Raw genomic sequence first — 12,489 nt, forward strand, 5'->3', positions numbered from 1 at the left:
ATAATTTTGAAGTATACGAGTTTTTTTATAAAATAGGGTGAGTTACAAAAAAATGTTTACATGCGTTTCTTTATATACAGGATACAAATTTTCAAGGGACAAAAAATGAGACACGTAGCGTAAAATGTTACTACTTTTCGCATATAACCATCAGTTTACGAATCGCGTTATACAGTCACCCCTCGATAAAACGCACACTGTCGGATCCAGGCGTAGTTTTTAAAGAGAGACGATAGCAAATTTATCTCTGAAATCGACCTTTTGTACCTTAGGCGGAGCCTCATCGAAATGCGAACCATCCGACGAGGAGCTTTAAAGCGATATCGTTTGCGTATCGGTGTGACATTTAACCTAAAAATTTGTTTAGTCTTTATTGCATCTTCAGGAAAGTATTATCAATGTATTGGTAAAGTTCTACAGACAAAAATGGTGCCAAACTAGATTACATTCGAATTAATTTCACTTATACGTTATTCATAAAAATCGAATATTCAATATAAAAGTAGAAATGTAATAAAACAACTTATATTTTATTCGCATTAATGGCTGTTTCACTGATATACGTGTATCACCCCTTTGAAATTCGGTTAACCGGCTTTTAAATGAACAACTGCTACCCACTCGAGCCGAACAGCATAAACAGTGGTGGAAATAATTCGATGTTTTATGGAGAAAAAACGCAGCTATTATTGAGGAACTTCCACATGTAGGATTGGTTTACAAAATTATCTTAAAAATATTTCTGTAGATGTTCTCTCAATTTCTGTATTTTAATAAATTTCAACTCTTTAATGCCACACATCTTATCACGAAAGAACGTTCTTGAAAATCTATCATAAATTGTAAACCCAAAAGGACATTAATAAAAATTGATAAATGTAAGTTTATTATTGCACATCCACAAATTGTATCTGAGTTTTCTCAAGTATCGTCTATTATATAAATTAATCTTCTGCACTTGTCCTTATCTCCCATTGAACATCGTATAGACAGAACAAAGCTAAAATGTTGCGAATAATGGTTTGAATATAATTGACGGTCTTATTTATTGTTTCTTGGTTGGTAGCCTGGGTGGGTACAATTTAAAGGCCAACAAAAGCTCGGTAACCTTTATCTCTACAGGCGATCGTCGTATACAAAGACGATTGGTTAAAAACTTTCTGCTTGATATTCTGATTAGTTTGATATCGGATTTCGTTTTAAGGAAAAACAAGTCACGGCTTCCTGGAATTATATGTGGTAAATTCCAGGAAGTGACCGCGACTGTTGCTAGTTACAATACCTTGAAAGGGTATGGGTTTACGACGTTGCCTGCCGAAGTCTAGGACATCACGACTTGCGTTTATGACTAGGTCGTGCAGGTCATGTTTAGCTCTTGTTTCTCGATTTTTCGTTGCTTTCGTGAAGCAACACAATTTATTTCATATGTTATACTAATTGTTTGACACTTGTATCTATAAAGGCTTCACCCACAAGAAATTATACGTTTACAGTATCTGATATCTCTCGCTCGGCTAAATACGTTTGTATGAACAAACTCTCCACGTGTGTTTAAATTTTGAAACTATTTTAATTTCCTCTTAAGAATTACCCTGCATATTTATAAACTAGAAATGAAATACGAGAGAGTGAGTGAGAGAGGGAGAGAGAGAGGGGGGGGGAGAGTGTGTATGTGTGTGTATGTGCGTGTATAGGTACGGGGGTTAAACGAATTAAAAGAATGAAAGTGGGAGAGCGTGCAGTTGTGAAAGAGCATATACGAGGTTTCATTTCCGAGAAGGGCTGTAAAGATTGCTCGCGTGCAACCCTCTATGCGGCTTTCTCGCAAACTCGCGACCATATTGCTCCATAATAATAAGGTTAATGCCTTGCAAATTAAGTAGACGCGAAAGGTCTCTTGCGTGGTTTTACGTTCATTTAACTGCTGAAGCTTGATCTTTGCCAGCGATGCACGATTATTATGATAAGGCATTAAAACGATGGTCGGTTTGCTTAACTGAATTCTTTATCGTGATATTTTATACGCGTCGTTTCATTAAACAATCAAGAACTGATACGTGTTTCGTATTATTGAAAGTTCCTATTATATAATTCATGCGTTTCGTCTGTAACACTAATCTTGCTTTACTGTTGCAGACAGACTATAGCTACGTTTCGATGATTATCTCAACCAAGCTGGGAATCAACACGTATCGTTAGCATATGTCTTCACTGACGACATACGAGGAGTTCACATGCACCAATTCCACGTAAAAGTCACTAGGACATCGACTTCATTATATTGTTAATAAGTTATTGATTTAATTGAATTGATATTTGCCATTTTATGCAATCCTCTCCTTTAATTTCATTAATTGTATATCGTGATTGCATGTTTTTATCTTATCTTGAAATTTAATGGGTGGTATATTTGTATTTGCCGCGTTGTATACCGAGTGTGCTGCCATCTAAGGTACTGCGTGTTAAATCACGTTGTGTGACGTCGTTTGTTTATTATAAGCAGGTTGGTAACCACGTGTATAGTAAGATTAGAATAAATTATATGTTTTCAGCGATTCACTTATAAATAGAATAAAATAAAAACTATAAAGAATAATAGGCTGAGTTTATTAACAAATTCATCCAAATTAAATAATCTAAACCTATATTTTTGGAAATTCGAAAGAAAACATGGTAGAATAACATTAACTTTTGCACTTTACACTCAATGTTTTACATTCGCAGGTTATCCCTCGTTGCCTTTGAGGTCTATGATCCTGATGGAAATAAATTTTGTCTTTGATTTTAATTTTACAAATTGGAGATCATTTCAGGGGTACGCCATTGCACATATCTGACGCTACTTTATCTCTGAGAATAACCAATAATTTTACGAATTTTGAATCACAGATACTACACGTAATTAGCTACTGCAATTTTATTTATGCCAACACAATATTGGAATTAGGTTTTTACTTTCTCCACTGTTAATTTCAATTAAAATCAGTTCTTTATCTTATTCTCACAATTTTTATAATATGAAGTATAAATATAACTAGAACTATGTATGTATAATTGCGAAAATAAAAATTAAAATCTGTTTGTAGTCAATAATAATTAAAAATTAAGTATTGGAATCAATTTGAAAATTAATGCCAGAGAATATTTGTAATTGGTGGTCTTAAAAGCTATTCGATACCGTATGTGTAAACTTTAGTACATTATGACTGTAATAATATAATACAGAAAACCGAAGAGAAATATTTAATATTAACTCCTTAACGCGTAAAGATATGTGGCACATGCCAGATTTTTATTTTATTTTTTAATTTTCTCCATTCAAAAAAACAGCGTACAATTGAGCATGTATGTTGTATACATAAATGTTGTATGCGTAAACATTAGAAACCTAATTGAAAAATTTAAAGTTTTATTTGAACTTCTTTAAATATACAATGTTAAAACACTTTATTAAAATGTGTTATCAAAACGCGGAACAATGTTATTTTTACATTCAAAATGTTTATACTTTGGTATTTACGTATATGCGATATCTTATTTTAATTTACAAAAATGAACGTACCGCGTGATTGCTGCAATATTAACTAAATGAAAAGACACGAAATTCCAAAGGATCACATAATACTCACCAACAACTTCCAGATAGCCAGTTTGACTTTTCATTGGATCCGTATTAATCTGACACATGTACCATCCCCTGTCTGATTCTCTTACTTCTCGTATGTGCAGAAACCATGTATGATGATCGCTGTGAGAGACGGCTATCCGATGGTTTTTCGTGATAACGTGGCTGGCTATCGTCAGTATTGTTTGGGTGTCTACTTGCAGCCATGCTACCTGAAACATATTGTATGTTTCTGGTTGTCATACTCAAAAAAGAAAGGTGTAACGTGTTTGTGAAAAAGAATGATTACCGTTTAGTAATAAATGACTTCAGTAATAAAATAGAGTGTAAAACACCTATCAATATGATATTAGAAATGTTTATTTAGTAAAATATACACTTAGTGCTCAAAAAATGTTAAGGGTACCAATGTCTCAGGTTATAGGGAGTTTGTTTAAATTGAAATATTTTATAGTCCATATGAAAAACGATATTAAAAATATTGGTGTTTTTGAAATTGTTTACAGAACACAAATTTCGAAATTTGTACGAAAATTGTCTTTCTAAAAAAGTTTTAATCCCTGCAATTATTAAACACACGAAATTTGATTTCTTTCTTATTGCAAAGGATTGCTCCTTTTAACCAATTTTTTGTTTTACATTCGAAGTCTTCTTTGCAATACAAAAGTATGAAGAATATTCTTATTTTGAAAATTTGATCACGTGGATCCCCTGTTCTTTCCTATTTCGATTATACTTTAACCCTTATACACGGTTGCTATAATCGCTACACTGCAACTGTTTGGATCAACTTAACCCGCATTGGAGAATACGATATTTAACCTGTAATTGGTAAGGAGATGTCTGACAGACCCTAGCGAAGTTTGTTCTTGTTAAAAGTTTAATTTATGTATTCAGTTTTTTAATAAATTAATAAAAGTAATTCATAACATTAGATTGTTGTTTCTTAAAAATGCCTACAAACATTTAAATAATTATATGGAATCCTAGAATACCATGTATATAATAAAACCACCACACCAGTTAAGGGTTAAATAAATCTAATCTCTATACACTATCAATTAGAAATATGAAACGAGTAATTATATAAAATTTATACGCCATACTTGTATACATATGAGCAAATAAATCTTTGATATTATTCTTTGCTTGCTTTACTTTTATACCAAATATTATTAAATTATAGTTAACTTATACTGAAAGAAGGTATTAATCTAAAATTAAATTATAATAAATATAAATTACAATTACCGCTGTGGTTTTGAATTATCTCCGATTAGTCTGCTTTATGTTTCGATCATAAATAAATGGAAATTTCCTGAGTAATGTGGCAAGTAATATAACCAACTTAAAATTGATGTTCATTCTTTCAGAAAGAAAGCAAAATTGTTGGCATGAAATTACTAGTTAGTAACGCAATTTTAAGTAATGAATTCACGTTAAATATTTTATACATCCCCCGGTACATTGATAGAACATTTTTTATTCTATTGTCCCATTCAAATCACCTGTCTCACATAGATTATCACTTGTAAACACATCCTGTATATTATCGTGGCACATTCCAGAGCTTGATACGCTTTATACATTGAAGACAATACAGACTTTATTATGAGCACAATACCTAAGCATTACATTGTAGGTTGATTCAGGACACAAGGACAATCAAAATGGTTTGTTCAAACGTACGCCCTAATTGGCTCTCTGTGCAAGGTATATATACTTTTGCGTTACATAGTATACTCACCTATCTCGAGAGAACGTGCTAAATCAAACCATCTTATACCTTCGTGTAAGTCTGAAGTAATTCGTGAACCGGTATGAAATATAATAATGTTTACAAGTCATCGATATAATAAATCCAAGTATTTCTTGTAAATAACTAAATGAAGTTAATAATACCGAAAAAATTGTCTTTACCCGTGCTTTGCACATTAATAGTTGAAGGTCCCGATTTTCGAACATTATGCGAGGCACTGCTACATTTAGTAATTGAAGTCTTCGAAATGAGTCTCACTCTGGCCTTGGTCCAAGGTTACTGAAAAAGTTATTTACATATGTCTTTGTACATACACGAGCCAAGACATTCAAATCGAATAAAAAATTCCTCAGAATTACCAGAGCAACCTTCCTCTTTTCAAATAGGTTTCGGTTACTCTGGTAAGTCGGCCTAACCACGTGGAAAAGAAAGGGAAAAAGAACGAAGGGTAAACCTTCTCCTTCCTAGCTGCACTTTGGCACGAGTCGAGGAAGAAAGGTGAAAGAGAAGGGGGAAATGGAAACCGAAAAAGCCCGCGCATGTTGGCACAAAAGCGTAGCTGTTGGCCTGCAGTAAATCAAGCTATTAAGAAAATGTGATCTGTTTGTAAAAAAGGGCTGAAAGTACCGAAAACTATTCACACGGGGACCGCATTGAGGTTGTTTCGTCTGCCAACGTTGAATCGTTCGCGTGCGTCTGTATTTCTGGCTTTCCTTTGTGTCGCGGATACCAGCATGTGATCACGTATTTTCCACGCTCATATGCACAAGCGCTTTGGTATTGGCGCTAGCAATATTTTCATTCGCGGCGTGTACATCTACCTTCAAAGGCGAAGGATAATGGAATTGCCATTTCGGTGGGCAAACATTTATCCCGGTATATCTTTTAGTCTGTAATTTCTAGAATGACGTGCCCGTAATTTTTGCCTCTGGTGCATAAACCATGCTTCAGTCACTTAACGAAAAACGATGTCTTCCTTCCATAGATATTACGAAATCTTTTAATCGATAACAACAATATTTTTATTGCCATTTAAAATTTCGCTCGAAACCCAATTTAATTCAAAACTAATATTTTCTTCATCGCTTTCTTTCCTCTCGATGATTCGGTGAAACATTCAAGGTGGACGTTGAGCCATTTTATAAGACGTATGAAATAAAATTATAACCTTTAAATATAATCATTCTTTGAAACAATTCAGGTAAACAATTTTTTTTCAAATGAAATCGTATATCCTTTTCTATTTTACACAGAAGTACGTCTTTTATTAAAAGTATCTGTAACTTTCCGCCTAGGAAACTAGATAATTTACATAAAGTAAAAAGAGAATAAAAATTACTCAAAATATTTGAAATTTCACCTAATATTTACATAAATTTCAATCATACAAATCGATAATTATGACATTGAACATGTTACCTAAGTTTGTATACTAATCAATACTAAACACGATTTGCTTATTGTTATTAATGTAACAGATTAGAAATAGTGATCGAAGGACACGATATCTGTAACTTTCCGCCTAGGAAAATAGATAATTTACATAAAGTAAAAAGAGAATAAAAATTACTCAAAATATTTGAAATTTCACCTAATATTTACATAAATTTCAATCATACAAATCGATAATTATGACATTGAACATGTTACCTAAGTTTGTATACTAATCAATACTAAACACGATTTGCTTATTGTTATTAATGTAACAGATTGGAAATAGTGATTGAAGGACACGATATCTGTAACTTTCCGCCTAGGAAACTAGATAATTTACATAAAGTAAAAAGAGAATAAAAATTACTCAAAATATTTGAAATTTCACCTAATATTTATATAAATTTCAATCATACAAATCGATAATTATGACATTGAACATGTTACCTAAGTTTGTATACTAATTAACACTAAACACGATTTGCTTATTGTTATTAATGTAACAGATTGGAAATAGTGATTGAAGGACACGATATCTGTCTTGAGGTTACATTGGTCTTAAGTTTTTTTAAAACAACTTCTGATGAGCTGGTACAGGTAAAATCTTGCGCTTATCCCCTATACGTATCATAGAATATATCTCCGTGTTATAGTTTGTCAGTTGGCGGTCGCGACAGACAATTCGTATTGCACGCGCGAATCTGTTTGCGCTGTTCGTGAATCACCGCATAAATACCATCATCTCTAAGAGAATTTCGTACCGCAAGTAGTTCTAGTTTTAATGAACGCATACAGAATCCTCGCACGATTGCAGCTAGAAATTTAATCCGCTACGTCATTCTAATCAGAGCAGGTTAGAGCCTCATCTTATAATTTTGTAAACTACCATTTCTCTTAGTATTTCTTTTTTCCTAGACACAAAATGTTTGCTAGTTTAGGTGGGTTTTAATACTTCAAAAGGGTAAAATCTGACATAATTGTTATAACTGTTGAGGGTGACTCGAGAGAGTATCCTAAACAGGACGTCACAAGCAACATCTTCTATTTCCTTTTTTATATAATTTGTTTCTTTTTTTATATCAAGGAGCGCCTATCTCTAAGTAATAATAATCAATGAGTAAACAGAAATCGGTGATTGAGTATGAATTATGTAAAGAATGTTTAGACGATATTCATTAATGTGGACAACCGTAAGAGTAGTTGGATTTTTTCAAAGTTATTTATTTCAAGTTACGAATAATTTGACAATAATTAATTTATTTAAAGATTTTCCCAGATTGTAATGTTAATTTTTGATTAATTTAAGAATACAGCGCTCAGGTACAAACATACGCGATTGGTACTATTAAGAAAATTTATTACTATTAGATTAAATAAAAATGTTTAACTGTGAGGACAAGCCTGTTCACTTTTTCAAGGAAATGGAATAAAGACTATGCGTTGTGGACAACGATACTTATATGCTACCCTACATAGTAGATAATGCTCTGTTACCAACTTGAATACTCAATTTGAATAGCACAGATCGGAAGGACTCGAACATTGAACTACCTCCTCTCCCACACATTCTTCACTTGCTACTATTTGTTTATACAAGTTCGGGTTTTCCCACCCGCGAGGTCAAGTGGTAGGGAATTGCAGTAATTACTTAAAATTACCTTGTTGCGTGATTGATATAAATTTTACCAGGTTCACTCGCAAATTGTGCGAATATGGCTTACTTATGCACAGATAAACACGCCTTTTGTATGTTTTAGAGTGGTTTTACAATTATGTACATTTAATTGTACGAACAAATTACTCTGATTAAACTAAAAAATGCACAAATGCTATAATAAGTAAAATGTAAACTAATAGGCTACTAATCGTAGTATTGTAACTCAAATCGGGACGATTCTTCATGAAAAAGGAGTAAAAAATAAAGAATATAATTTTTTTAATACGACTTTCCGTTATCGTGAAAAAACTTCGAAAATCTATGGGACATTCGCTCACTTGAATGACGAGTCTCAAATATAGTACTTTATTTATATTTCGAAGACACCTTCTTAACTACACACAATCTACATTCAAATTGTTAGTTCTGGTAATTCAATTACAATTTGTAACCTGCCTCTAATAGATTTTCAAAGTAGCATTTTTTGATAATAAAAGGTTATATAGGAAAATGTTATTTTACAGTACCAATTTCTTTTTGTACGAAGAATTACCCCCTTCCTGATTCTACTACAATTATTGGGATTTCTTGTATCTAACATAGAGCTCGGAAACTACGTTACTATTGGTCGTAACGATTACGTTACTATTGGTCATTGAATTTACTCCAATACCAAGTGTACACTGCATGTACTACCATTTAAAAAATGATACTGATGACTTTCAAAATTCAAAATTTGATTTTAAAAGAAATGACAAATTAATGAAAGATGATGTTTCGTAAAGTATGCAACAAAGAAATCAAATGCGAAAGAAAATCGTAATTTACGCAGAAAGTACCATAAGATATTCCGGTACTTCATTGGTGCAGATTTAAATACGCGCCCATAACGTCATACGATGTAAAACGTTCATTTTCAGCATATAAATTAATTTATGTAATAATTTTTATTTCTCTTTACAAATTTGAGATCAGTAGGTTACAATTTACTGTAGATTACGAAAAAATAGTTAGATTTCAGACTACTCTTTAAAATGAAATTTTCGATTATTTTCTTTCTCTTTATTTTAACATTTTTTAAACAAACGAATCGTTATCTATAATGTCAAGTAATTGATGTTAGTAGACATTGAAATTATTCTAAGGTACAGAAATGTGTCTAGTTAGTTATTATTACAACACCATTCTATTATTAGAATTACAAAAGTAGATTATCATATTTCAATAACGTATTTCGAACATATAAATCGTTCCAACATTCCCAAGGAACGATTGAGTCTCTCTTTCGTAATATCTTCAAGTTAAATGTCGATTGCAAATGTAGAGCCAGTTCAACGCTCGAAAGTGTTTATGAGGTAGATTTTATTTCACACATCGAAAAAGTAAAAGTTTTAATGGGTGCTACGTCAAAACGGAAGATTATCCTTAAAGCGGACAGAGAGCCGACATTAAAAATAACAGGTGACGCATAGTTGCGGACGCACGGTTGTGTGCCGGTGTCTCCGTAAATTACAGAAATTCGCAGGAGAAGCCGTAAATACTTGGTTATCATACTTGGCGGAAGCATGGAAGGGCATTATACCTACATTCGCGTACATCGTGGCCAGAGATGGCGCCAACCATGGATATGGCTTCACCGTTTCCATTCATCGGAGTGGATATCAAATGCAATAGTTCATGGTACGCTTCCGACTAGGTGGTCGACCAGTCCTCGACCTCTACCTCCTAATCCAACCACCCACCGTTTCACACCGGTCTCTGGCAGATTTACAGACGTGGGGTTTGATATCTGCATCCGAAAGTCCTGGACTAGTTCCACCTGTCTCGGATCTCTATACTTTCCGTCACTTTGCGATTTCGCAAGGACACCTCTCGAGTAAATCAACCAAATAAGCTGTTTGACTAATCAAAGTTCTCACAGTCAGCGTTTCAGATAGCACAATCGCACTAAGGTTAATGAATATTTCTGTATAACTTTCTCCGGTGCGCGATTACGTATTATAACGTCTTAAGTCAGAGTCGAGTAACATTTTCAACTTTGAATAACTTCATCGTATGTGTTGTACGAATACTGCATTCAATCATTTCGTTAAAAACATCGTTGATGCACCAATTTAGAGATGTTATATAAATGAAAGGTAAAGTCACTTTTATTGTCCAATTGTTGTGTGTACAATAGACAAAGAAATTTTATTTATTGTACCATATGAAACTTTTTGTATAACAATGCAGTTAAAAATTCTCTTGGGTACAATTTTATTATGAATAATTTACAAGACCTTTGAAAGAAATATTGATCATAATTTCGGTTAGAAATATTCATGTCAGCTTGCTAATGCATTGACGATTCCATGTGATAAAGAGTTCATTACGAATATAATTAAATATGACATGTTAGATTAGAAACATCAATTATGAACAATTAGTTTATTTTTAATTTCCGATCTTATTGAACTTTACACTTCGGATAATGAAAGTTACAGTCTCGTTAATTAAAAGTATGACAAAAGTAACTCACAACCAATCTAGTAGCCTACAAATTCATAATTCACCGTAAAGACAATCTATAAATGTATAAACGTATATTTACAATATATGGAAGATCTTTACATCTTGTTACATTTAGAAACTGGATTTAATTTTGTATATTTATAACTACTAAAATGTTATTATTCGGAAGTATTCTTATATAAGACACTAACGAATCATGATTAATATTTTCTAAAAAGGAAATTAAATATTAAGTATATTTGAAATTGAGCATATTCATGCTACAATGAAATGTTCATATATGTAAATACATGAGTGCATAAGTAAATGCACCAGGTATGTCGAATAGTTTTTATGTATAACGCTGATATATTTATATATACACTTTCAAAAGTATTCTACGAGAGAGATAGATATTTTTAGATTGTGCTAAAATGAACTTCGCATTTCTGTTAACGTTAGCAACTAGCTGGATTTATGACATAGTCATGGGACCATGATATATACCAAGGGAATACACCTTCTCCCATATTTAAATTGGATTCATATTGAGGACTCACAAGAACACTTATTTTTACTCAGCGTGTATTCAACAGAAGTAGAAAATATTGTAACAGAAGGTTGCCTAGAGTTTTCCTGTCAGTGTTTTAAAATTTGCCACTGGGTGGCTAAGTTTAAGGTTTTTTTTTCGACGCTGAAATTGATCTGCGTTCTTGTAAAATTAATATAGCTATTTCTGTACATATTTGATTTATTATTAAATCAGGAACTGATTTAAAGAGAAAAGAACATATTGATTAAGAATAAGAGTTCATTGTTTAGAATTAAAAATTTTCGATTTCTTCGCCTTCAATAGCAAATAAACGAGTCATAGAGTTAAGAGCAAGAAAGAAATTACATTTAATAATATTTACTGAACGAAAGATTAAGAGTCTGAAGGGAATTTCGTATGGTTGCAAAGCTTCTAATCATCATCTAGCAGAGTACTATTCTTAGCACCATTAACACCTAATCTGCTAGAAAAGTTTGTTAAGCGTGGAATGGAAGAAATGTCGCAATGTCTTCGTAAGTACTTAGTAATTAGAAAGAAATTAGTTAGCATGCGGAAGCCAGTTGTCAATCAACAATAAATCAGGATGTTCGAAAACACTCAGCCTTCAATTAGTAATTAATAAATTGTCAGAGAGAAGCTGCAGAAACATCATACTTTCAATACTTATAAATCAACAATTAGTCAGAGTCATTAGTAATACTGAGGATAACAGTTAGTAACCGTTTAATTAAGTATATGCAAACACTTGGACGATTAGTTTTGTATGACTCTCATTTGCATTATGAACATTTAGTCCTCGCTGATATAATTGTTTACATCAAAACATCATTACTGCTTGATTAATATTTATTATTTTTATTAAAGACACTTTAAAATCAAGTAAGTTAACAAATCATTTGTGTTGAATGATGTGTTCATATCTGTTGAGCGGTGTGTCGCTCAATGACTGCGCTTCGAATTAACAAGGTATA

General features: G+C 32.5%; 1 protein-coding gene across 1 annotated transcript in view; it reads right to left on the bottom strand.

Annotated features, from left to right (window-relative positions):
• LOC143144632 (limbic system-associated membrane protein) overlaps positions 1-12,489 on the bottom strand; it is a 412,619-nt gene that overhangs the window by 94,339 nt on the left and 305,791 nt on the right. Inside the window, exon 3 of the mRNA XM_076307235.1 lies at positions 3,630-3,837. Within this exon, the coding sequence (XP_076163350.1) occupies positions 3,630-3,837 (208 nt within the window). The remainder of the gene's footprint in view (positions 1-3,629; positions 3,838-12,489) is intronic.

Source organism: Ptiloglossa arizonensis, chromosome 3 (genome assembly GCF_051014685.1).
Source record: "Ptiloglossa arizonensis isolate GNS036 chromosome 3, iyPtiAriz1_principal, whole genome shotgun sequence".
NCBI classification, from domain to species: domain Eukaryota; kingdom Metazoa; phylum Arthropoda; class Insecta; order Hymenoptera; family Colletidae; genus Ptiloglossa; species Ptiloglossa arizonensis.